Genomic DNA, 27,579 nt, shown 5'->3' with positions numbered 1-27,579 from the left:
TTTAACTAACTTTTGAACGACGATATCGTCTGCCAAATCGTTACATCAATCGTTATCAACGCATTATGACATCTGTACACAATATGACCATACATTCCATGACACAACTAACACAATAACAGGACAAACACAATAACACACTCAAGGCGGCGGCGCCAACGAATGGCTTATGACGAGGGTCCCCCGGCGCGCAGGCCCGCGGTGCTACGCGCCGAGGACCCACGCTAAAGACAACCGTTCGCGGCAGCCGCCACGCGCAGAAGAGACTCGCTCAACTCTCGCCCGCCACCAAGGCTTGCTTTCCGCAAGGGGTCACCGCCGGCGCTACACCGTGATGATGATGACGATAGTGGTGATCAACTCTCGCGAACACGACGCTGCCTATCATTCTCCCGGCGGTTGTAAGTCGAAATGCGGCTTTTGGGCGGGACACATACGCCACACAGCACAAACAACTTTACAGGGGGTGTCAGCACCCCCAGAGATGGAAGCAACAGCACCTTTAACCAGTATTGGGGTACAACCCAACATTAACGTCCCACCACTTGTTGAAGGCAACGCTTCTCCTTTACTCAGTAAATTGGAATATAAAGACAAAATAATAATTAAGCATTCCCAAATTATACCCTATTACTCAACATTTAGGCGATACCCCCACTGCTCTGTGACGCATTTACTTGAGTGCCGCCCGTAGGAAGATGCGGGGTTTTAAATGCGAAGCATTTCTTAGCGAACTTTGGTGACTTTGAGCGTATCCATCTATCTATCTATCTAGCCGCTTATGTTTGGGTGTTCTCGTGATCACCATCCTAACTTGGTGTGAACCAAAATTAGCATGTGAAGGTAAGATGGTTTGACGAATATGACGCGCTGCTCGAGACCTCAATAATGTCCCAATTTCACCTATTATGTCGTCAAACCCGTCCCGCCAGACAGTGGCACATACCCACGGGCGGGTATGTGCCGCTGGTATGCAGGTAGGTATGTGCCACAAGTGATTGACACTTAGTATCTACACAGGAACGACGAGAACACACATGGGCAATTTTAACGTGCAAGCGTTAAGAAATAACCGAAATCGGTAGCGTCAACCCAACGAACGCAAAGAATAAATGTCAAGGTCCAGCTGGAATCAAACCGAAGCATTCTGCGTGGCAATGAAGCATTTTACCACACAGCTACGCCAGGTCTGAGAACTGCTTTTCAAAAAGACATTAATATTCGTGAAACGTCAGTAGTGGTTGCAGCGTGAAACGTCAATAGTGGTTGCAGTGTTGCCTACCCAATTTTACAAACATTACACATGTGCTCCTTTCATACATCCGTAACCTCGGATTAACGTCAATTGTGGTTAGTTACCATGCACTGAAGTAGATTTATGTGGCAGTGTCCAGGGCCAGCATTCTTGTGAGCATCAGTGCTTCATATCAGCTTCTGGTGCTGCTAGTACGTATGTTCCAGTTAACATCGTTGTGCAAGTGCAAATAAATGGTTATATAAACATCTGCAACTCTTCAACATGTCTGTGGGTGCAACGTTTGTACACATTTAGCATCATTTTATGACGTGTCACACATTTTAAAAAATTGCAACACGGTTACCTTCTCTCGGCATACTTCGCATAACGTGGATTTCTAGGCACGTGGGATCTGCCGAATTTTTTTCTTTGTCCAGAACACACGCGTTTGACCAGTCTATTTGGTGGTTTATAGAATCTGCGTGTTCAGCGAGGGCTGTTGAGACCACATGTCATTTGGTGGTGTAATATTTGTGCTGGTTAAAACTTTTTTCAAATCACCAGTTTCATCAATATACTGGTTTGTCATAATTATGGCAGCTTATGGCTTAATGAAGACCAAGAAAATTTCAGCTCGGCAACTTATCTTTCACATTGGCTGAAGCATTCCTTAGCTTCCACATTGCTACATGCACTATTGTGGTGTGTTGCTTCTACATATCACACTGCAATGTCGACTTCCAAACCACAACATTACTCACGTCTGTGAATTTATTCATGTTTGTGTAGGCCACGATTACGGTTCGGCTTGAAGGTTGTCTGGTTTGTCTACGCTAGAGCTTCTGTCAGCAGAAGCTTGCCAGGGTACTCATGTATTATTATTATTATTATTATTATTATTATTATTATTATTATTATTATTATTATTATTATTATTATTATTATTATCATCATTATTATTATTATTATTATTATTATTATCATCATATTATTTTATTAGTTTTTTTATTGGTGACAAGACAACAAACATCCTCAGCTACACACTTATTGCTGGTAGCTCGTGTTTCAAGGGTAGCACTTGGGTAACTTCAGCAAAATTTCTCATTTCTGTTTCATAAGATTGTGGAAATAAATCTGCAATTATTTTTTAGTTTCAAGTCCACAAAATGTATGCAAATCAAGGTAACGTGCCGACATTCGCGATCAATTTGTAGAATAAAGGTAGTTGTTGCACCTTTGACAGATTCCTTCTTGCCACCACGTATTCAAACGTCGGCACAATAATAGCTGTCTCCAGCTTTTATTGCAGCCGTCTGAGGACTTTCGTTGCACTTCAAGCGTCAGAACCCAGTGACATAAAATACAAACATAGATGTGCTCGTCGGAAAAAAAAAAAGAAAAAACACCTTTGACAGATTCCTTCTTGCCACCACGTATTCAAACGTCGGCACAATAATAGCTGTCTCCAGCTTTTATTGCAGCCGTCTGAGGACTTTCGTTGCACTTCAAGCGTCAGAACCCAGTGACATAAAATACAAACATAGATGTGCTCGTCGGAAAAAAAAAAGAAAAAAAACTTTGCAGGACGCCACTGTTTTCGCATCGTTGTTGTTACTCTCTGTCAAGGCAAGGTACACAGAATATGCGAGTAGTAGCTAGTCCTTTTTTTTTTTTGCTGAAAAGTATATTTTAGAGGTGTGCAAGTTAGGTGGGGTTGCAAATCAATATTAAATACAGCAGTGCAGGTCCAATCAGATCCAATTCAATCCACATCCTAAATAGTTCAGTCAGTAAATGCAGCAGTTCAGGTCGATCTAATTAAATTCAATCTGCATCTTAAGCGGCGCGGGCTACAGCCATTATAGTAAACTAGATTATACTCTAGTGGAAGAACCAACCAGGCTCTCGTGTCCTCATTTTACGCGGATGCCGGGAGATGGCACCACTTCTACATTTCCTAGCAGCTTTCACTGCGATGTCGAACTGTGGCAGGCTCCTTCAAACTTTCTTCTGTGGTTACATTTAACTGGTGTGTTTGCTTCGTGGTTCTTCCGAACATCAAAAGGCTGATTTGCTCAGTGCCTGGCTCAGGGGTTTTATTTTGGCCAGATAGATATACACATTTTTTCACATTGACAGCTTGCGCTCAGAAAATTCTGAGTGCGTGTGGTAAATATGTTTACTTATTCTATATGGAGCACCTGATTTTTTTTTTTTTACCACTCAAGAAATTGTTTCCAGCGCACAGAGTTTTCCAAGCAGATGTGGCGGTCATGGAATTTGCTTTTGATCATCATGGAAAACCTAGAAAAGATGGGAATTTAGAAATATCAAATCGGTAGACATCTGAAATGGCGAGCGAAAAAAATAAAATACAGTTGACTCTCATTTAACAGAGACCTGTTGAATGGAACAACTACTTAAACGGAATTATTGCCTCTACAATGCTTAGTTTTGGGCTTGTATTCTGCACCCATGTTCACCTTTCAGTAAACAAAACTCCTGTTAAATGGAACATATTTCCCCAGTCCCTTCAGGTTTTGTTTACTGAGAGTTTACTGTATTTGAGTGTCACATCATTTGGTTTAGATACACAATTTATGGTTTGAGCACGTAGATTGTCATGCACCGCGTTAGGGTACATGTATTGTTGATTCTCAAAATAAACAGCATTGTTGAAAGGTAGCGCTGTGTATGTGTTATGTGTCTTCTTCTCTGTCCCGTTGTCACAGAACGAGCGCTCAAAAGGAGCGCGCCGCCAACTCCTCGCGACAAAACGCCGGAGTGACGCCGCAAGGTCAACGATAAAAAAAAAAGGAAAACAAACATCCAGACTCCCCGGGCGCAACTCCCTCCCTCGGAAGCGTAGATTCGCCGACGACCCTCCTCATCCCACAACGCCGGCCGAGCAAGCACTCGAATTTTCTAGATGCTGATGAACCTCCTCACCCCGCAACGGCGGCCGAGCAAGCACTCGAACTTTCTAGATGGAAAGGGGCGTGGTTGAAGCCGGGTTGAGTCATCTGTCGTGGGCAGCATTCGAGCCGTCTCGCCCCCTCCCCAGCCTTCGCTGCGTATCGCGCCGACGAAATGATGAGAACTTTCTGGAATCTCGCGCGGAGGATATTTAATCGAGCAGCCGAGGTGAGAGATCAGGAGAAGACGGAAGTTAGCGCCAGAGCGCGTAGGGTATCCCGCCGTGTAGTCGGCGAAGGTTTTGTCCGTAGGGACAAAGCAGGAGAAGACGTGAGGTTTCCTGGAAGAGAAACTTCGGAGGAGAAGACGGAAGTTAGCGCCAGAGCGCGTAGGGATTCCGCCGTGTAGTCGGCGAAGGTTTTGTCCGTGGAGACAAAGCAGGAGAAGAAGATGATGTCCACCTGAGGGGTGACGACTCGAGCTACAGGCAAGAGTGTGTGTTTACCGCTATCGAGCGAAGACGCGTGGCAACAGCTGCGTGTGTGAAGCCGACGTGTTTCCGGCGAAGAAGTTTGAAGCTTGGAGAGTGACCTATTGAAGACGTGAGGTTTCCTGGAAGAGAAACTTCGGGGACCGCGGAACGACAACAACGCTGGACTTTGAGTGAGTGATTCTCGGAAGAGTATCATCCAGACTTTTGTTCCAAGAACTTTGGACTGAATAGGTTTCCTATCTCTTTAGTCTTTAAGTGTCTTGGTTGTTCAATGCATGCGACTGCATTGTAGTGCGTATTGTTGTCTGTGTCCGTTGTTTCGAGTGTGGCTGATTGTACTGTGTAGTATGTTGTTTGATTGGTGACATATTGTATGCAACTATTGTGGAGTGTGCATACTTGTGTATTGTTTTTTTGATCTGCCATTTTTGAGAATATAATTTTTGTTTTGTTTATCAACTCTCGGCTCTGACTTGTTCTTTGGGCCACAGCCGGCGTCCGCTTGCGCGCCAAAAAGGACCACTTCTGAATTGTCCATGCTTTCGTGGTGCGGTTCGGGGGGCCGATACTTCGGCCTTTGGAATTAGCCCGGCGATCGCCTCCCGAATTAACGGGACCTGTGTGTGACAATCTGGCGTTCGCGACGAGGACCTTTTGGTGCACAGTGTGTCCAAAGTAGTGAGAAAGAGCCTCGAGTTGTTGATAGTGCTATCGGAACGATTTTGTGTGTTGCTCTGTGTTCTCGTTAACGAGTGCAGTGGAGTGTTCCGATAGACTGATTTAGGCAGATATTTTTTGCAAGCAGCAAGGTTTTATTTGCGAGACACAATGGATCTTGAAAAGCTAGCAGCTTTTGGTGAGAAGATGGGTCTTTCTGGCGCCGAACTACGGAAGTGGGTCACCCAGAAGGAAAAAGAAGAAAAAGAGAGAGCCAAGAAAGAAAAAGCAGCTGAGTTGGAGAGAGAAAGACTGGCAGCTGAGAGGGTGAAAGAAGAAAGAGAAGCGGAGATGGCTGAAAGGGAACGGCAGCGGCAGCACGAAATGGAACTCGAGCGCCTTTGTCTGCAACAGCGAAGTGAAACTCCAGTCCAAGCTAGAGTTGAAAGCAGCGAACAGGAGGACCACGGCTTCCGCTTGAACCCAAGCAAGCTGCTCGTGGTGTTTGATGAAAGGAAGGACGACCTTGACGCGTACCTTCACCGATTTGAGACGATTGCGAGGAGCCAGAATTGGCCGGAACATCAATGGGCAACTGCTTTGAGTACTTGCTTGAGTGGGGAAGCGCTCAGTGTGTACGGTAGGCTGACGCCGACCGATGCAGCCAACTATGCAAAGGTGAAAGCTGCTTTGCTGAAGCGATTTAGATTTACTGTGGAAGGATTCCGGGACAGATTTCGGACAGGAAAGCCAGCTGATGGTGAGACGGCTACGCAGTACGCCGCCCGACTTTGCCATTATTTCGACAGATGGATTGAACTTTCAGGGACAGCGCAGGAGTACGATGAACTTAGAGAGCTCCTAATTAGAAAACAGTTTCTCACTAGTTGCCACCCAAGCCTGTCGCTGTACTTGAAAGAGAGGAAGGCTGACTCACTTGAAGGAATGCTTGAATTGGCTGATCAATTCTTGGAAGCGCAAGGTGGCACTAATTTGGCCAAGGTCAAGAAGGATTGTCCCGAAGATTAGAAGAAATTGGCTCCCGAAGAAAAGAAGCGTGCACCGGAGAGCATTCCGCGATGTTTTCTGTGTAACCGAGTGGGTCATCGCGCGAAAAACTGTCGAACGATCTTTACGAGCCCTACGGTTGTGAAATGTTTCAAGTGTGGTCAGACTGGGCACAAAGCAGACGCATGTCGAAACGGAGCGAGTCAAACTCACCAGGTATCCTGTGTGCAAGCGGCACCGAAATCCGGCAATAATGCCGTCACAGATGGATTCGTAGAGTTGAAAAGTGGGGAGAAAATTCCTATTGTGGGTGCTGTAATGGCAAAACAGCCAACCGGTGTTACGAAGGGAATGCCAACGCTGCCTGGAAAAGTTGCAGGCAAAAAGGTTACGGTGTTAACAGACACCGGTAGCTCCACGGTTATCGTGCGGAGAAATTTGGTACGGGAAAGTGAGTTAACAGGCAAAACGAAACCGGTTTGCCTAATCGACCGTACGGTTCGGATGCTTCCCGAAGCAGAAATTGAGGTTGAAACCCCGTACTTCAGCGGGAAGGTTACTGCTTTATGCATGACGACCCCCTTGTACGACCTTGTCATCGGGAACATCGACGGGGCGCGAGGGTCGAATGATCCAGAACGTTTGGGGGAAGACCCGAAGATAGAGCCCTCGCCAACCCAGCGGCCGCGAGATACAGTGGAGGAGCATCCCGTGACGGATCTCACTCGAGCCCAAGGTGAAGCCGCGGTGCAAGGGACCATGAATGATAAGATGATCGTGTTGAATGAGTTCACGTGCTGGACAGCTGGACGTACGTCGGCACGACCTCAACCGACCGGCAGTGTAAAGGAGACGGAGTCGGCCAGCCGGGCCAAGTGTAGAGACATGAACAAGATGGTAAGTAAACAGACAGGACCCGTCGAATGTTATGACCCGTTAACGATGTCGGAAATGACAACGATGGCTGAGACGCCGCCTCAGATACCGTCGCTGGAAAGGGCTCGCCGAAAAAGAACGAGGAAAAACAAGAAGAGGTCGAGCGAGCACCGCAAAAAAGGGCGCAAGCGCAGCTCGAAGTACTCAGGATAGGTGCTGAGGTCAAATTGGAATGCGTTTGTCTGTGTTGAGCCTCAATGTGTTGTGTTTTGTTATCCTGTGTCACAACTGTATGTCGAGTGAGTCAAAATTTTTGTTGCAATGATGTGATGTATAGTGTTGTATAATTGTTGTAAAGACAGAACTTTGTACGTTTGTATTGTTTGGAATATGTGATGGAGTGTTGCATTCAGGTACCTGTGGCTATATTTCATGTGTTGTGGAATTGAATTACAATATACAGTTGTATTGAGTGATCTATTGTGAATGTGAAGTGTCATGAGCGACGGATTGTGTTACAGTCTGTGAGAGTGTGTAGTGACTGTTTGCGCTCGTTTGTGTGGTTTTGAATATTATGAGATAATATTCCTAAAGTGGGGGGCAGTGTCACAGAACGAGCGCTCAAAAAGAGCGCGCCGCCAACTCCTCGCGACAAAACGCCGGAGTGACGCCGCAAGGTCAACGATAAAAAAAAAGAAAAACAAACATCCAGACTCCCCGGGCGCGACTCCCTCCCTCGGAAGCGTAGATTCGCCGACGAACCTCCTCACCCCACAACGGCGGCCGAGCAAGCACTCGAATTTTCTAGATGCTGACGAACCTCCTCACCCCACAACGGCGGCCGAGCAAGCACTCGAACTTTCTAGATGGAAAGGGGCGTGGTTGAAGCCGGGTTGAGTCATCTGTCGCGGGCAGCATTCGAGCCGTCTCGCCCCCTCCCCAGCTTTCGCTGCGTATCGCGCCGACGAAATGACGAGAACTTTCTGGAATCTCGCGCGGAGGGTATTTAATCGACCAGCCGAGGTGAAAGATCAGGAGAAGGCGGAAGTTAGCGCCAGAGCGCGTAGGGTATCCCGCCGTGTAGTCGGCGAAGGTTTTGTCCGTAGGGACAAAGCAGGAGAAGACGTGAGGTTTCCTGGAAGAGAAAATTCGGAGGAGAAGACGGAAGTTAGCGCCAGAGCGCATAGGGATTCCGCCGTGTAGTCGGCGAAGGTTTTGTCCGTGGAGACAAAGCAGGAGAAGAAGATGATTTCCACCTGAGGGGTGACGACTCGAGCTACAGGCAAGAGTGTGTGTTTACCGCTATCGAGCGAAGATGCGTGGCAACAGCTGCGTGTGTGAAGCCGACGTGTTTCCGGCGAAGAAGTTTGAAGCTTGGAGAGTGACCTATTGAAGACGTGAGGTTTCCTGGAAGAGAAACTTAGGCGAGGTTTCCTGGAAGAGAAACTTCGGGGACCGCGGAACGACAACAACGCTGGACTTTGAGTGAGTGATTCTCGGAAGAGTATCATCCAGACTTTTGTTCCAAGAACTTTGGACTGAATAGGTTTCCTATTTCTTTAGTCTTTAAGTGTCTTGGTTGTTCAATGCATGCGACTGCATTGTAGTGCGTATTGTTGTCTGTGTCCGTTGTTTTGAGTGTGGCTGATTGTACTGTGTAGTACGTTGTTTGATTGGTGACATATTGTATGCAACTATTGTGGAGTGTGCATACTTGTGTATTGTTTTTTTTATCTGCCATTTTTGAGAATATAATTTTTGTTTTGTTTATCAACTCTCGGCTCTGACTTGTTCTTTGGGCCACAGCCGGCGTCCGCTGGCGCGCCAAAAAGGACCACTTCTAAATTGTCCATGCTTTCGTGGTGCGGTTCGGGGGGCCGATTCTTCGGCCCTTGGAATTAGCCCGGCGATCGCCTCCCGAATTTACGGGACCTGTGTGTGACACCCGTCCTAGATGCGCTATACCTCAGATACTGTGAATAACCAACAAACCCGCCGTGCAACTTTAGGAGCAGAGAAACGCTCTAAGCTGTCACATTCATGGCTCTCTCGTATGATCGAACCTGTGTTCCAGGTGCATCCGCAGGATCGCCCTCCCGGTGGCACCGACCATTCCCCGCTGTGGGCACCCGAGGATGCGTGCAACCATGCGGCCTGGATCACGAATCTGGTCTGCACACTGGTTCGGTGCTGTAATGACCCTGTCTTGTGGGCTCTGCTGCCTCTCTGCACAATGGCGGTTAGTGGGCCTTTTTGCATGGCAAGGGTAGTGTCACTATGTGAATATGTCTATTTGTAGAAATTTGTCCTGTGTGTGGTTGTAAAAAATGAAGAGGTGTAGCACTCAGACATAACTGATAGAATTTTGCCTACCAGACTAACCCGTCGTGGTGTCTTGGTTTTCTGATAATGATGCCATTCCGAAGCTGTCTCATTCCTGTATTTTTATGCACAAAACACCTGTAGCCTACAGTTTTTTTTTTCTTGGCGATAGTCCAACAAATATTTTTTTTTTTGATGAAGGGAGAAGCCACCTCAGTTTTTTTGGCACAAAAACTAACGCGAATTCGTTTTGGGCTTGCTTTCATGCGATTTTACAGCGAAGCTTTTGACATGTGGCATGGAAATATTTTTTATGTTGAATTCTTATCACGGAGAAGCTAGACCAAGGGGCTTGGCTCATTCAACATAACACCAACCTAGCACTGCTCTGTGCAACACCCGTGGTTTCAATGGCAAGCCTCAGGGGGAGATTGGGTGCAATAGCTTTGCATAATGGCCACTTCTGCTGTGCACTGGACCTGCATTTCTTTTGGCTTTACGTGAGTAGAGGACATTCCGAAAAAGACTTTACCATCAATTGTGGTTGACAAATTCCTGGTTTGGAAAAATTGATTTTTTCAAACGTTAAAGAACTTTTTTTTCCTTTTTCGTACTGTCCAATTATTATAATGATTTTCCAACAGCTTCATGTAAAAAGAAATACTTCAGGGACTGTAGTTTGTGTAAAAGGTCGGTTATGAAATTCAATATAACCAAGTAAATTTTCGGTTTTGCCGGCTTCATTGTTGAGGCTTAACAGTATGAGGAGTTATCTGCTGCGAGTCTGACTTTGTTCTATTAAGGGTAGAGTGTATGTCTTAATTGTAAGTAGGGGTTGAAGAATTTTAAGATAGTTCTTTATATCACATGGACGTTTCTGCAAGGTGGATCTGTGTGAGCTGCTGTTGCCGCTGGTGGTGGAGACTCTAGCAGACGATGGCACCCACTGGAATGCGGTGGTGGCGGGCATGGCCACCTTTCTGCAGTGCCATGCTCAGCTCAAGGACGATGCCCCCCAGAAGAGCCAGTCGACTGGGGTCTCAGAGCCAAGTATGTTCATGCAATATGTCTCTGCTGTTTTCACATTTACTTGCTAGCCAGTTGAACTTGCAGCCAGTTGAAGTAAAAGCTTTATGTAATTAGAGACTCTGCTCCAATCTGTACTGTCATCAATGAATTGACAACTCCAGCAGCTCAGTGTGCACCGCCATTTCCGATTCCTTGGAACCAGTCCTTGCAAGTCTTTTTTGAACATCTTGGACTCCAGACTACTCTTACACAACCGCTGAGGAAGTGATCTCAAACACTTTCTAGTTGTGACTGTCTAACTGTGCGTGGGGAACACTGACATTTGTATGTGCGTACCACCTGTTCCCTCTTTCCTCGTTGCTTTCTCTACAGGTGCAGCATGGTTGACCTCCCCACCAATATTTTGCCTCTCTCTCTTCCAGCAGTGAAATATTGATAATGCAAATATGTGATGCCAAATAATGGAGGCATTTAAAGGAAATTAAATTTACTTAGAGATATTATTTTTGCTTAAATGCTGTCACTGCTTCAAGTCTACACGGAGCAGCTTAACCGCCCAAGTTTTACTACTGCAGTACAATCTCGATGATACGAGTTCAATAGGAGCATGCAAAATATTCGTTGATTGATTGATATGTGGGGTTTAACGTCCCAAAACCACCATATGATTATGAGGGACGCCGTAGTGGAGGGCTCCGGAAATTTTGACCACCTGGGGTTCTTTAACGTGCACCCAAATCTGAGCACACGGCCCTACAACATTTCCGCCTCCATCGGAAATGCAGCCGCCGCAGCCGGGATTTGAACCCGCGACCTGCGGGTCAGCAGCCGAGTACCTTAGCCACTAGACCACCGTGGCGGGGCGAAAATATTCGTATGAAAAAAAAAAAAAGTTAAAGGTGATTATGAAGATGAACAAGAAGTTTATTGGGGTCAAACACATATTGTTGAAGAAAGTTCGTGATGTTCTTTTGAACTTTCTGGCCTTCACCATCTCTCAATAAAGTGCCACGGTTTCCTCACTCATGCTGCTGGTGCTTAAAGGCCCATTCTTATTTGACATTAAAAGGGAACAAAAGTGGCAATACTCACTGTAAATTCACTTGCTTCGCTGCTTAAGCGGCCAGATAACTGCGTCGTGAAGTCAACTTGAAAGAAATCAGTCCTGGAGAATTCAAGCGAAAACGCCATTGTGGTTGGAAAACCACGTCTGCACCCTTCGAGAACGTTCACAGTTGTTGTACCCTTCGTAAATGTCACCGCCATCATCGCCACTTGAGAATTCATTTCATTTCACCTGCTTCCTGAGAATTAATATCCGTACTGAGTTCTAGTTATGCATAAAAAGTGCCAAAAAGAAACAGTTTATACCTTTGGAAACGTTGTTTCAGGAGATATGCCAGCAGAAACGACACAAGTGGGTAGCGTCACTTTCGGGTGCACCGACAGAGGTTCCGACTGAGTCAGCCGGCAGTGCAAAAGTGAGACATGTTAGGGCATGCCAACTCGCTTCTGCACTTTTCTTTTATATTCGGTGTTCTCAGCGATCTTAGTCCAAACCAGGCTCTCCATGAATGCATCCTTACCAGGGCCATGAGCTTTGACGCGCTGCACGGGTATTTTGCGATAGCGCGGACGCAAGCCACCGCCGACCTTTGTCGCCTTGTTGAACTCATGGCTGGTTGTTCACATCATAGGTAGGGAGTACGTTGGGAGGTTCCCTCCAGGCTGCATCAGGGGGGGACTAGACCCCCTTAGAGCTAGCCTGGCATATTTATTAAAAGCTTGACTAATGCTGTCATCCACCGCCAATGGATTGTTGGCCATTCTATCTTGCAGCTGTTTCACAGGGTACTGTTTATGCACGTTTCTTTCTTTTTTTTTTTTTTTTTCAAGCTTTTGAAATTCCGATCATGAGGCAGTGACAAGTAGGGAGTCTGGCGCCGTAGTCGCATTGACAATGAAGTCACAAGGTGACAAAAATTGAGGCATTTGCACGGCTTTTGCGCAAAATAAGTAAACACAGAATATATGCGTTTGCATCAAGAAAGCAAAAGTTTTTTATCTAGCAGACATTTGCTTATCATGTTCGCAATAATTTCGAAAAGTCTTTCCCTCTCTCTCTTGAAGTATATATAGTTCAAAAGAATATATCAAACACGTAAAAAAAATTGTTTGGGAAAGAACTGACGTTTTGGCCGCGGGGCTGGCCTTCGTTGAGTGATGCACACGTGACAGTAGCCACTGGTTACTTGGCTACGGTCGCATGTGTGTATCGCTCTGACAAAGGTGGGTCCCACGGCCGAAAGAAACGTCAGCTTTTTCTGGAACGACTTTTCTCACATGCTTGGTATATTCTTTTGAACCTTTATTTCCCCGTTCCTACATGGGAGCGGCCCGCAACGTTGCTCTGAAGAAGGAGCGTTTCTTAGGACCCATTAAAGTTCTTTGTTTGTCTGTCTGTCCGGGTCCTGCGTTAGCTCCTCAGTGTGTGCGTGCATGTGTGTGTTTGTGTTGAAGGGGGTAACGTTCTAGCCGCATGCAGTCGTACTGTGAACGATTAACGTCCCCTCCTCGTAGCTCAAGTCGTCATAGCTACGATGGGTTCGGGTGAATAAGGCAACAGGCTAGGTCAACAAAACAACACTTTATTGCTATGTTAGCAATAACGCGTAAATGTCGCTTGTCGCATAGAGGGACTGTTCACTCTAGGAAGATAATAAAGGGCATGCGCTTACGTCTTTCATCGTCGATCGCCTTGGCTTGGAGGCAAATCCGGAGGTTTGTCCTCCCTATGTGGTTGCCAACGCAAAAGAGGGCGTATCGCTGCCGGCATCAGGGGCGGATTATCCATGGTTCAAAGGGTTCAAATGAACTGGGCCCTCCGGTTTTAGAGGGCCCCCCAAGGGCTAGAAAAAATGGCACGCTTTGTTGTTTTGTTCGAAAAAGTTTAACCCTCCTGCTGGATTCCCTTGATAGAAACACATTAATTAAACCTGCTTATAACGAACCTTCATATAATGAATTCCTCGATGTAGCAAAGTTTTGCTAGTCCCCGTTATTGCTCCATAGAAGCGCATGTGTTTGTGACCTCTATGTAACAAAGTAACAGCAGGAGACAACCTTGGTATAACGAATTTTCCCCACGAACAATGTAGGAATTTGTTCCGAATTTGGCATTTTGGTACGAGCGTGCATGTTCCACGGGTGCCCCGTTGCCGCCGAAACGCAAAGTGACGGTGCGCATGGCGCACCAGGCGAGAGCGAGCGCTGGTTATCACTCGGGGGTGAGCGCGAGGTTGGCAGACGGGCCTGCACCCCACGCGCTGGCGTTGCCGTCGTTCTTGCGGGTGCATTCGTGGAGATTCCCTGCCCCCCTCTCCATTCTAAACCAAAAAAAGAAAGGAAGAAACCTACTTTTGCGCTTAGAAGTGTGGCAGTTTGGGCTAGTTGGTATGACAATGCTCGTGTCCTTCTTGTCTCTTTGTCGTTGTTCTGTTTTCGTGCTTTAACTATTGTCGTGTCATACTTTTGCGCGTTGACAGCGCCAAGCTTTTAGGTAGCATCACATATGTGGGGTCGTGCGCAATATGGAGGGCGCTTTGCCGAATAGTTTTCTGTGTAATCAGTGTCTGTGTCCGTGTTGATTGCTCTTCGTTTTCGATGCCGTGTGCACGTGCGTAGTTTCACTGCGCGCGCATGGTGTGGCCTCCGGCGAAGGCCAGCTTTGCTTCTTTATTGCGATAGCAATTATCTGGGAAGTCTTGGCTGTCTAGTTTCCTGCCATCGCTGCCGCTGCCGTTATTCACCGTATATGTATACATATTTATATATATGAAAATTTAAAAAGAAAGGCGCCCGTGCTCGGCCCTTAGGTCGTCACAATGCGCTGACCAAGGAGGTTCCTTGGCGCCGACACGCGCTTATCAGCCACTCGTACTTTTCCCCGCAAATGGGGGTGGTTGTAGATGCTTATGCGCACGCACTTATTGTTCACCGGGGAGAGAGAAACGTCTTTATTCACAAAGGCATAGAGAAAGAGGGCCTGGGAGGAACCCCTAGTCTGGGCTCCCTAGGACGACTGTCGGGCCCACTGTATCGGAGCTCAGAGAACCTCGGGAGGTCCATCGTGGAGAGGATCATCCCACAGCTCCTTGTTACGTAAAGGGTGAAGGAAAGCAGGGAAGGGAGGAAAGATGTTCGCAGTGCACTCAATTGAGACATGGAAGGTCGTGGGCGAGTTTGCACAGCCGGGACAACGGTCTGCATAGCACTGCGGGTAGAATTTATGAAGTGATACTAGATTGGGAAATGTTTTAGTCTGTAGCTGGCGTAACGCTACTGCCTCCTCTTACGAGAAAGATGGCGAGGGGGCGCTCTGAGTGCGCCTTCGACTTTGACTAGTAGGATTGCATTTAGTTGCCGGGCACACAAAGATCACTTCGCTCGCTGGACAGGCTCCGTTTGCAAAAAAAGTGGGCTTTTCAAATGCAGCGAAGTAACTGGGACACTTGTTAGTTTGCACTCATATGTGTACCTCGGATTACGTTTCGTGCCTCGTTTTTTGCTTAAACAGCGCGTTAAAATTCGAGCTGTAAACGTTGTTAGTTAGCTCTCGTCCTGTGTGTGTTATTTTCGTGTCATTTGTGCATGAGCAGCACGCTGTACATTTCGATCTGCTTGCCGTTTTCAGCGTTACATTCCAAGCTGTTACTATCACATTCATTGCTTCGCCCTTGCTGGGAAACTGTGACTTTTTTTAATTTTGGACAACTGTGTCATCACCATCGAGGGGATGTCTGATTAGGCACTGATGGAAAGTCTCCGAGACCACGGCGACGACAGATCTTCGGAAGTCGGCTTGTTATGCGCTTCCCCGTTGCGCCGCGAGTTCGCAGGCTGGTAGCTTTTGCGATTAGCAGATTAGTTCTGGCAACACAACGGAGCGTTGAATGCAATGCAATGAACGCGATACAAAAAACTGTAATGTTATAAGAAGTAAGGCCTAGTAGCCAACTATTTTGGATCCGATTTCGTGGAACTCCTACAAAACGCTGGTGTGAGCAAATACGACAGCTCTAGGTAGAAGTGCTCTTTTCACGCAGTCCCTTCGCGTTGAAACTGCAGATATTTGCCGATACAGCAAGTGCGCTAGCGATCGCAACGGCCCTTAAAACCTACGTTCATTATTGCTACTCAAGCAATTTCTTCCCCCCCCCCCCCCCCCCCTGCATCCCTGCGTTGTTTCATGGTCGCGCAAGACGAGTGGTTTACTTTCTGTTTGAGCATTCGACAGCAGTTATAACACACGGGAGATGTTATCTTATGCACTTTCCAGGCAATAGGAATGGGCCAACTTATTTGATCTCTGCTTCAGCAGTGTTCGCGTGTTTTTACCCGCTCGTGAAAGTTACGATGCACGGTGGCACGTTATCAATTTGACCTTGTTATGGAAAATGGCAGTGATGGCGAAAACCCGCCGAGAGTGTCCATATAATTTCTATAGCAATAATAACTCAGTTTTTTTACTGTAAAATAAGTTTTTTGGGTTAGCTCTGTCATCAGTCCCCCTTTTGTTTAATTTGGGCTTTTAATTTCCGAATTTTGTACCGAACCTGCATAGAACGAAATCATCCTTTTAACGAATTTTTTCGGGGATTTATAAATTTTATTATATCCAGGTTTAACTGTATCCATTTCAATAATCAATATATATGCTTCTAAGAGGTTGATCGTTCCATAACAAGCATAATCTTGAAGTCAGCTCACATTTCTGCATGCAGTCTATGGTAAAAACCTTTTACTAGCCCAAGACTATGCATCGGGTAGAGGGAAGGAGCTGATCCAGTGGATGGACACATGCATAGAGCAGCTTGAGGAGGATTTCAGCAGCTACCGTCTAAAACGCAATGCAAGGGCGCATAGAGAGTTGTTCCTGTCTGAAATATCATTTAAGGTGCTGAAGGGAAATAACCGTTATGTAGCTGACGGATACGTATGCTATACAGTCAAACCTAGATGTAAAGAAATTGATAAATTTCCCAAAAAAAATGCTGTAAATAGGATTTTGTTATATGCAGGTTTGGTACGAAAATTCAGAAAGTAAACGCTCAAATTAAACTAACGGAGCGCTGAAGGCAGAGCTAACCCAAAACACTTATTTTATAGTAAAAAACTGCGTTATTATTGTGATAGCAATTATACAGACTCTCGGCGGGTTTTCGCCGTTGCCGCCGTGTTCCATAATAAGTACAAATTGATTACATGCCCCCGTGCATTGTAACTTTCACGAGTGGGTAAAAGCGCGAGAACGCTGCTAAAGCAGATATAAAATGAGTCGGCCCATCCCTATAATCTGGAAAGTGCATAAGATAACATCTCCTGTGTGTTGGAACTGCTGTCGAATGCTCACACAGAAAGTAAACCACCCGTCTTAAACGAGCATGAAGCAACTCGGGGAGGGGGGGAATTGCTTGAGTAGCAATAATGAACTTAGATTTCAATGGCGGTCGCGATCGCTGGTGCGCTTGCTATTTCGGCAAGTATCAGTGCGGTTTCAACGCGAAGGGACTGTATGAAAAGAGCAGTTCTCTCGTGAGCGGCTGCATTTGCTCACACCCGTCTTTCTTAGCAGTTCCCCGATATCGGATCCAAAAGAGTTGGCTCCTAGCCTTACTTATAACATTAAAATTTTTTGCTATTGCGTTCATTGCATTGCATTCAACACGTCATCGTCTTGGCAGAACTAATTGGCTAATCGCGAAAGCTATCAGCCTGCGAGCTTGCGGCGCAAGGCGGAAGCGCATGACAAGTCGACTTCCAAAGATCTGTCGTCACGGTGGTCTCGGAGAGTTTCCATCAGCCCCTAATCTGACATCCCCTTGGTGGTGACAACATGGTTGTACGAAATTAAGAAAAGTTGCAGTTTTGCCGCTAGGGCGAAGCAATGAATGTGACAGCAATAATTTGGAATGGAACGCTGAGAATGGCAAGCAGGTCGAAACGTGCAGCGCGCTGCTCCCGCACAAATGCCGCACGAAAACAACATACACAGACGACAGCAAACTAACAATGTTTCCCCAGTTGTTACTTTGCTGTGTTTAAAAGGCGCACTCTTTTCGCAAACGGTGCCTGTCCAGCGAGCGAAGTGGTCTTTGTGCACCCGGCTACTAAACGCAATCATTCCAGTTTAAGTCGAAGGCGCGCATTCCTGCCCACCGCATCGAAAACAACATACACAGACGAGAGGGAACTAACAATGTTTCCCCAGTTGTTACCTTGCTGTGTTTGAAAAGCGCACCCTTTTCGTAAGCGGTGCCTGTCCAGCGAGTGAAGTGGTCTTTGTGCGCCCGGCTACTAAGTGCAATCATTCCAGTCTAAGTCGAAGGCGCGCGATTGTGCCCACCGCATGATAAGCGCACGCGCACAAGCATCTAACCCTAATGTATGCGTGGGACGTAAGCGCGCATCGGCGCATCGTAACAAGCCGGGCGTCGAGCACGGGCGTTTAATTTTTTCTTGAACTTTAATATATATATAGATATGCATACATATACTGTCAGTGACGGCGGCGGTGGCGATGGCGAAAAACCAGCCGAGACTGTCCATATAGTTGCTGTTACAATTAAAAAAATAAAAGCAACGCTGAACGTCGTCGGGGGCCACATCATGTGTGCGCAGTAAAACAATGCACGTGCGCACGGCATCGAAAACGAACAGCGATCGACACGGACTTAGACGCGAATACTGTGCAAAACTATTCGGTAAAGCGCCCTCTATATGCAACGCGGCCTCGCATATTTGACACTAACTAAAAGCGTGGCACCGCCATCGCGCAAAAGTATTCTTTTTTTATTTTAGTTTGAAGTGGGGAGGGAGGGCACACCCCCACATGCGCCCGGGGTGGCGAAAACAGCGGCAATGCGGGCTCGTGGAATGCAGGCCCGATTGCCCACCTGGCGCTCACACGCGCGCAAGAACGAGTGCTCGCTCTTGCCTGGTGTGCCGTGTGCGCTGCCATTGCTTCTCGCTTTTGTGGCGGCGGGGCAGCAGTGGAAGATGCAGGCTCGCACCAAAACACCAAAATGTGGAGCAAAATTGCTAGATTGTCCGTGGGGAAAATTCGTTGTATCAATGCTGTCTTGCGCTGTTACTTTGTTACATAGAGGTCGAAAATACATGTGCTTCTAGGGAGCAATGGCGGGGAATAAAAAGTGCCGCCATATCCACGAAGTGAATGATGATGAGTGGGCGAAGCTCCGGAGGTAAACCTGGTAAACCATGAATCCTCTGTACATTTTGCCCTCTCGATTTTATTACATCGCTCCCCCTAGCGAACGTCGCCGCACTAAATCGAACGATTGCCTTCAACCAATGACACGCGCCATATGTGACATCATTCCTATTTTATAAGATCTCGCGTCTTTCATCAACTACAAGTACCGTTTTCTAGTTTATAACATCTTGCATCTTTTCATCATCAACTACAAGTACCACCATCTAGTAAACACTACAAGAACTAAACGAGAGGTGGCTACATACAGGAGACGGTACCGCCATCTAGTGAACACTGCAAGAACTAAACTAGAGGTGGCTACATACAGGGGACGGTACCGCCATCTAGTGAACACTACAAGAACTAAACTAGAGGTGGCTACATACAGGGGACGCACAGCCCACGCCCTAAGGAGCTTCGCCCCTAAAAAAACTTCGTTATATAGGGGAATTTCTTATATGGAGATTCGTTATAAGCAGTTTTAACTGTAGTATTGCAACCAGCAAGGTTGCGTAAAAACACAGGTTATTATTCCAGAAACGTTAGCCGCAACAAGCTGGTACAGGCAGGAACCCGGCAAGCACGAGCCACACACGGACATCAACGTCTTCTTTCACGCTGGCACAGAGCTGGCGCTACTATGCTTCGGTACAAGTACTCCCCGCGCAGAAAGGAGCCAACCTGGCGACCAAGGGAAAGGACACGACAAGGGGGTCATAGCACGGTTTGAGGCGTGATACGTGTACTGTTTCACGCCCACGGCAGCGTTGGTCCGAAGGTGGATCAATGGGCTCAACTTCATAGTTGACAGGAGATGTTTGCCGCACCACACGGTAGGGGCCATGGTATTTCGACGAAAGCTTCGGGGAAAGACCGGGAGGGGTAGACGGGACCCAGAGCCAAACCAGCATTCCTGGGTTATAGTGTACAGTAGACGCAGAGGAATCGTGGTCAGTTTTCTGGCGCCATTGGTCTTGTGCGGTAAATGAGCGAGCGAGTTGACGACACTCTTCGGCATAAGCAGCTGCTTCGGAAACAGGCGTTGCTTCAGAAACATCAGGCCTGTAAGGGAGAATGGTGTCCATGGAGCATGATGGCTCACGTCCGTACAGGAGGAAGAAAGGAGAAAAGCCAGTGGTTGTTTGTGGCGCAGAGTTGTACGCGTACGTGACAAAAGGGAGCACTTGGTCCCAATTAGTGTGGTCGTCAGAGGCGTACATGGCAAGCATATCTCCAAGGGTACGGTTAAAGCGTTCCGTCATGCCATTGGTTTGAGGATGGTATGCCGAGGATTTCCGATGGACAGTGCGACATGCCTTGAGTAGCTCGTCGACGGCGTTCGAGAGAAAAACGCGTCCACGGTCACTCAGTAATTCACGAAGTGCACCGTGTCGCAAAATTAGATGGTGAAGAAGAAAGGACGCAACGTCTTTCGCAGTGGTAGCAGGCAGCGCAGATGTTTCAGCGTAGCGTGTCAAATGATCCACGGCGACGATAATCCACCGGTTGCCTCGAAGAGAGTTGGGTAGAGGACCATAAATATCAATTCCGACGCGGTCGAATGGTCTCGCTGGGCAGGTTAAGGGTTGCAAAGGGCCAGCAGTGCTGTGAGAAGGAGGCTTGCGTCGTTGACACGTGGTGCATGACCGAACATACTGGCAAAGGTGCCGATACATGCCGCGCCAGCAGTATCTTAGACGAAGGCGAGAGTAAGTCTTAAATACTCCAGCGTGGCCACACTGGGGGTCATCATGAAAGGCAGCGCAGATGTCCGAACGCAAATGACGAGGGATGACAAGGAGCCACCTACGGCCGTCCGTCACGTAATTGCGGCGATACAACAAGCCTTCACGGACAGCAAAGTGTCTTGCTTGACGAGAGAGGGAGCGTGAAGTCGTTTCTGATGAACTGTGAGAGAGGACGTCGAGCAAAGAATTGATCCAAGGATCCTTGCGCTGTTCGGATGGCATGTCAGTGATGCTCAACGATGAGGAATCGCAATTGGCAGTTGATAAGCAGGCAATGTCAGGAGGCAGTGGAGAACGGGATAGTGCATCGGCGTCTGAATGTCTGCGTCCTGAGCGATAAACAACACGGATATCGTATTCCTGAAGGCGTAAAGCCCAACGAGCGAGGCGGCCAGTAGGATCTTTCATGGACGCTAACCAGCATAAGGCATGGTGATCTGTGACAACATCAAACTGGCGTCCGTAAAGGTAGGTGCGAAATTTTCCTATAGCCCAAATGATAGCCAAGCACTCCTTTTCCGTGACGGAATAGTTGGACTCTGCCTTCGTTAGTGTATGGCTGGCATAGGCGACAACGTACTCGTCGCAGCCATTCTTGCGTTGAGCGAGAATGGCACCGAGGCGGACACCGCTTGCATCCGTGTGAATTTCAGTGGGTGCATTGGGATCGAAGTGGCGGAGAACTGGCGGAGACGTGAGTAGCCGGCGTAGCGCCGTGAATGCCTCATTGCAGTGGGAATTCCAGCCAGAGAGGTCCGCGCTACGGGAGAGAAGCTGAGTCAGAGGGGCAATTATAGAGGCAAAATTGCGAATGAAACGCCGAAAATAGGAACACAAGCCTACGAAACTACGAAGCTCCTTTAGGGTAGTAGGCTTGGGGTACTCGGCAACGGCACGCAGTTTGGCAGGGTCTGGCGATATTCCTTCTTTTGAAACGACGTGGCCGAGAATTGTGAGTTTGCGGGCGCCAAAACGACATTTCTTTAAGTTTAGTTGCAACCCGGCGGCCGTAAGGCACTGGAGAACTTGTTCCAGACGGGAAAGATCAGTTTCAAAATTCGCCGAGAATACAACTATGTCGTTTAAATAGCAAAGACAGATGTGCCATTTAAGTCCCCTGAGGACACTGTCCATCATTCTTTCAAAAGTCGCAGGCGCATTTCAAAGACCGAAGAACATTACATTAAATTCATATAAGCCGTCAGGGGTCACAAACGCCGTTTTTGGACGGTCTGGTTCAGCCATTGGCACTTGCCAATATCCAGAGCGCAGATCCAGTGAAGAGAAAAACTCCGCACCTTGAAGGCAATCCAAGGCGTCATCAATGCGTGGCAGGGGATAAACATCCTTGCGTGTGATGTTGTTTAGTCGACGATAATCCACGCAAAACCTGATGGAGCCATCCTTTTTTCGCACGAGGACCACTGGCGAAGCCCAAGGACTGTGTGACTGCTGAATAACACCACGTTGCAGCATCTCGTCGACGTGTTGAGTGATGACGTCACGCTCAGCCTGCGAGACGCGGTAGGGGCGCTGACGAAGTGGAGTATGATGACAGTTGTCGATATGGTGAGCGACAACTGACGTGCGTCCCAAGGGAGGTTGTCCGTGGTCGAAGGAGGCGCGGAAACGGTCAAGTAGTTGAATGAGCTGATTGCGCTGGTCTTGCGTAAGGCCGGTGTCTACGCTGTGCAACAGAACGTCTTCGTCAGGTAGTGAGGGCGCGGTGCCAGCTGTGACAGCATCCACGGACATTGGTGTCGTATCAGAACGGGCATCGAAAAGAAAGATGTCATCATAAGTGTCAATACTCCCAATGCATTCGCCATGCAATAAGGTAGCGGGACAAGGGAACGGATTGCACCCGTACACGGCACTGGAGCCATCGGCAAGTGTTATGACGGCAAACGGGACGACAAGGTTCCGGCGACGAGCGCATTCTTGTGACGGCATAAATAGGGCAGTTGAATCGGAAACGGTGTTGCACAAAAGAGATACCGCGGCGACCGAAAAAGCAGAAATGACGACGTCAGCGGCGACGATCACCTTTTTGGGTGAGCGAGGGAGATCTATGAATGTCGTGCTGAATGGAAACAAAACGAGTTGAGCACGAGCGCAGTCAACAACCGCATGATTAGCCGAAAGAAAGTTCCATCCCAGGATGATTTCATGAGACGCATGCGGAAGGACGACAAATTCAACGGCGTAAAGCACTCCTTGAATCACAACACGAGCACTGCATGTGGCAGAAGGTTGGACGTGTTGCGAACTCGCTGTGCGTAAAGAAATTTCAACCAGTGGAGTCGTCACTTTGTTCAATTTGCGGCATAACACTTCACTGATTATACAAATAGCGGCACCTGTGTCGACAAGAGCAGTTGTGGCGAAACCGTCCACAAACACGGCAATCTCGTTAGGGGGCGAAAGATGAGGCCTTCGAAATTTCGTCGGTGGCGCAGCTCTTGCCTCAGGAACTGCGACTGTTAGTTTTCCTCCTGGGCGTGGTTGGAACGGCGAAGCATGGGGGAAGGAGACCGAAGACGGGGTGAAGGAGATCGACGTCGGCTGAAGTCTGGTCGACGTGAGCGGGGGTCATGTGAATCAGGTGTCACATGCGATTCTGATTGCCGAGGTATGTTGCCGGAATGCTGCACATCATTAAAATAGAATCCACGGCGACGACAGTAGCGCGCGACATGTCCTGGAATACCGCAGTTGTAGCAGACGGGCCGGTTATCGGGAGTACGCCAAGAGTTTACAGGTGCTCGAGGTGGTGGAAAGGGCCGATTTACCGGATAAACTGAAACTGGTAACCTGTAGTAGTTGTTGGCTGGACTGTATGAAGGAAGCGGCGGTTGGGCAAGAGGTCGGCGGACGGCTTCTGCATAAGTGAGCGGTGCAGCCACTGATATTGGGGATGCGGGCGAAGGGAGAGCCTCGGCAACTTGCGTCTGAATAGCACGGCGAAGTGAGTGGTCCAGTGTTGTGGGGGTCTCGTTGATGGTGGCAACAAGAGAGAGCTGTCGAGCAACTTCTTCCCGGATGTACTGTTGAATTTGAGGCATTAACACGCTGTAGTCGGGGCCACTGCTTTTGCACTCCAAGGCCGAAATATCAGCTGTTTGCGTATTAGCGCGACGTGTAGAAACTCGTTGCGCAGCTCATCGAAACTTTGACATAACTGAATCACGGCCGTGACGGTCTGTGGGTCTTTGGCCACAAGCATATGGAAAGCGTCGTCATCAATGCCTTTCATTATATTCTTTATTCTGTCAGCCTCCGTCATCCTGGCATCAACTCGCCTACAGAGGCTGATCACATCCTCAATGTAGCTCGTGAAGCTCTCACCATTTCGCTGAAATCGTCCCCGCAGTCCCAGTTCAGCACGAAGCTTACGCATGGCTGGACGACCGAAAAACGAGGTGACGGCCTCTTTAAAAACCGACCAGGTGGGGATGTCGGCTTGGTGGTTGGTGAACCATAGGTTGGCCAAATCCGTCAAGTAGAAGATGATGTGAGTCAACTTCGCAGGGTCATCCCACTTGTTAATCCCGCTGGCATGCTCGTACTCTGCCAGCCAGTCCTCGACATCTTGATCTTCAGTGCCGTTGTATACTGGTGGGTCACACAGTCGAAGTACACCAGAACACATGACAGGTGACAGCGTGGAAGAGCCTTGTGGGGGATCGACGCGCTCGGTCATCGCGGACTGAGATGGTAGCTTACGGCTGCGGAGCTCCAGGACGTTACCCAGCACCTCCACCAAATGCAACGAGCAAGGTTGCGTAAAAACACAGGTTATTATTCCAGAAACGTTAGCCGCAACAAGCTGGTACAGGCAGGAACCTGGCAAGCACGAGCCACACACGGACATCAACGTCTTCTTTCACGCTGGCACAGAGCTGGCGCCACTATGCTTCGGTACAGTATGCTTTCTTTATAATGTAAACTGTATGCTTTCTTTATAATGAATTATTTTTATGGTACGGAATTTCCTGATTGTGCAAAGACATTGAAGGAATAATGGCTTGATTCTTTGCATCTGGCGTTGCCGTTCTGTCTTATTCCTGCTTGGTGGTTATATAGGGAAACTTAAGAGACCATCAGTCAGTAAAGGTTGTGCACAGAAAATATCTACAACATTTAACTTGAGCGGGGGGGCGGGGGGGGGGGGGTGTTTTCAATTGACTAACACTTTTGAATTTGCAATGCCCTGCATAGCAACTATGGGCATCTCAGGTGAACATCATGCTTCTCCGAGCCGACATAACACCGCTGTTGTGCTCAACGATTCACGAGGCAGCACAGTTCTTATGACGCATTCTTTGGTAAAATAAATTTTGTGTGCACACAACACCGTAAGAAATAAAAGCCCGCCGCGGTGGTCTAGTGGTTAAGGTACTCAGCTGCTGACTCGCAGGTGGCGGGATCGAATCCCGGCTGTCGCAGCTGCATATTCGATGGAGGCAAATATGCTGTAGGCCCGCGTGCTCAGATTTGGGTGCACGTTAAAGAACCCCAGGTGGTCGAAATTTCCGGAGCCCTCCACTACAGCGTGTTTCATAATCATATGGTAATTTTGGGACGTTAAACCCCATATATAAATCAAGGAAAAAAATGCCTAGATGATAATAAGCACTCAGGAGAGGCTCAAAATAACTATGGCTTGTTTTCTTTGCAGCTAAATCTAAAAAGCGTCAACTCCCAAGTATGACCAGATCACAAAACAAAAAAGAAAAAGGGCGGGGCGAGGGGCCCCCGTATTTTTTTTTAACCGGTTCTCTGCACTGTTAATTTGGCCCTAGTCGGCACACTCCTTTTGACCCAACTTCCCGGTTTCCCTCTCCCCAACGAGAGCTGCTTCCCTCGCCGAGGGAAGGTAACTTTTTCGGGAGCCGGGAAAGGGAAATAGTATGCACTGCCTACGAGGTGCACGGCCTTCTAAAAGAGGCTTCATTGTCTCTATCGCGAAGGGCCGACGTGTCCCCGCTACTAAACTGCCGCGCTTCCATAAAGGAAAAGGAAGCATGAACGCGTGTGCCTCCCCACAGTGTGTGTGTTTGGGGGGAGAAGATGGCCCCCGCCCCTTCTGCGAATGCCAAAACACTTCGCCTGTGGTTTATATCACGTGGTTTGAGAGCTACTGCACCCTATTGCCGCTGGTGTAGCCAAAGCCATGTAGCAAAAAGGTGATCTGCTATCGCATGGCGGGATAATTGGTCTGAGACCAATTTTTTCAAGTCGACCTTGGGGTTTGGTTTTCCAGCCACTTAGGCAGCGAAGCAAAATAAATTCAGGAAAGTTTTGCCGTATTCACTTTTTTTGAGGCCAAGTTTGAACTGGCCTTCCTCCCACAAACAAGCTGCATTGCGCCGCTTGCGTGCAGTGGTCAATGGGGCGTTCGTATCATCCGTGGTGGCTGGGGAAATCGTTTGTATAACACTGAATCATGGCTTATTTAATATAATGAATTCCATCCAAAACAATCTTAAAGTTCACATCAATTGTAATCGTATCATCGACATTCTACTGTAATAGAATGCATTGCTGCGTGATTTGGTGCATTGTCTCAAAATCGAGATTCACGCTTTAAGCTTTTTGTCAAAGTTTCTCCCGCCACCGGCACATAGGTAATATTAAAGTGCGAGCTGATCACGCTTGGTTCAGTTAAAGTACTTTCAGTGTGTTATCTCTGACTTTAGGTGAAAGACGAGGGTGTCTATAATGCCACTGCCTTTCTCCGATCACCCCTGTATGTCTATAATGCCACTGTCTTTCTCCGATCACCCTTGTATGGTTACATCGGTATTCACAGCGTACTTCTTGTTAAGTACCAGCTTACAGCGACAGTGATTCTGGCTATCGAGAAAAAAAATTGCACAAGTGGAAGCCTAACATAGTGTGGAAAGCGAAAGCGCTCTCACCCCACTTTCAAATGTGGATGTGAAATTTGAAAACATTAGTGTCATGTGTCGAAATCAAATTACAGATTAACAAAGGAGGTTGTTGACTTCCTAGAAATGAAAAAGCTGGGTGAATCCTGTGAGAGAGTATGCCACGCTCTGTCATATTAGTCTATTTTCTTATCTGTTGTCCAGTCATGTAGGGCCAATACTTATCCAGGGCAACCTTTGAATAACCTTTTCAGTTGTTAGTGCACCTCCTGTACAGGTAATTTCTCTTTATTAGGTACCTGCATTCTTTGTTTCTGCCCTCCTTGTTTACGCAAGGCTTAGTTGTTCCTCCGTATTTTAAACGGTGATTCGGCTTCCGCTAAAAGGCTGCTGAAATAGTAATTGTGCATAACCCTTCTTGTATCTGCCTGTTAGAATTATCTGCGCGAAGCACCGCAGTAAGTATATTATTTGTAGACTAAAGTGACCCAAAAATGGTTTGCTCCCATATTGAATGTGTTATTACCAGACTAGCAATGAAAAAAAAAACACATATCTAACAAAAGCAGTTGGAACTAGCAGTTTTTTTTTTTCCAGATTCAATGATACACTTAACGATTCACAACCACATTCAAAATACAACTCTTTATTTTCCGCCCCACATATTCAACATGTCCGACCCCTCTCGTTGTACTCCATCTCTCTCTTCACATATTCCCACATGCACATGTGCATCCCCTCGCATTTCACTGACACTCGTGCCATCTCAATTCTCTATCATCAACCACTCACTGTCTCTGAGACTCGCACCTAACATTGCGCACTCCTCACTTCATTTCATCTCCCACAGCTTTTACCTCAAACAAAAGTGTTTTTGTTCATTTCTGCAAAGAAGGAACAGTTTCAAAGAGTGGTTCGAAATTGTTTGAGCCATCACTGTCAGTGGAAAACATTACCGGAGGCTTTTTTCGAAGCATTTTTATCGGGTCAATGTGTGGCCAAAAGAAATTTTTATGCTTTTCAACATCTTCTCATTTACAGGCTTTTACTGCAAAAAGCCCGGCTGGCCAGTTAAGGAACACAGCTAGAAGAAAGAACATATAGTAGTGAGATGGTGATCCATG

The 27,579-nt window shown here is 47.5% G+C and overlaps 1 protein-coding gene across 3 annotated transcripts in view; it reads left to right on the top strand.

Moving 5' to 3' along the window:
* The window catches only part of tefu (Serine/threonine-protein kinase tefu), a 513,274-nt gene that overhangs the window by 323,061 nt on the left and 162,634 nt on the right, over positions 1–27,579 (top strand). For all 3 annotated transcript variants that reach the window (XR_012895493.1, XM_075896220.1, XM_075896221.1), the window contains 2 exons: positions 9,262–9,426; positions 10,394–10,559. Coding sequence is in view for 2 of the 3 variants with exons in the window: in XM_075896220.1 (XP_075752335.1) it covers positions 9,262–9,426; positions 10,394–10,559 (331 nt within the window). In the remaining variant the exon portion in view is untranslated. The remainder of the gene's footprint in view (positions 1–9,261; positions 9,427–10,393; positions 10,560–27,579) is intronic.

Source organism: Rhipicephalus microplus, chromosome 5 (genome assembly GCF_043290135.1).
Source record: "Rhipicephalus microplus isolate Deutch F79 chromosome 5, USDA_Rmic, whole genome shotgun sequence".
NCBI classification, from domain to species: domain Eukaryota; kingdom Metazoa; phylum Arthropoda; class Arachnida; order Ixodida; family Ixodidae; genus Rhipicephalus; species Rhipicephalus microplus.
This window is presented reverse-complemented; position numbering and strand designations above follow the sequence as displayed.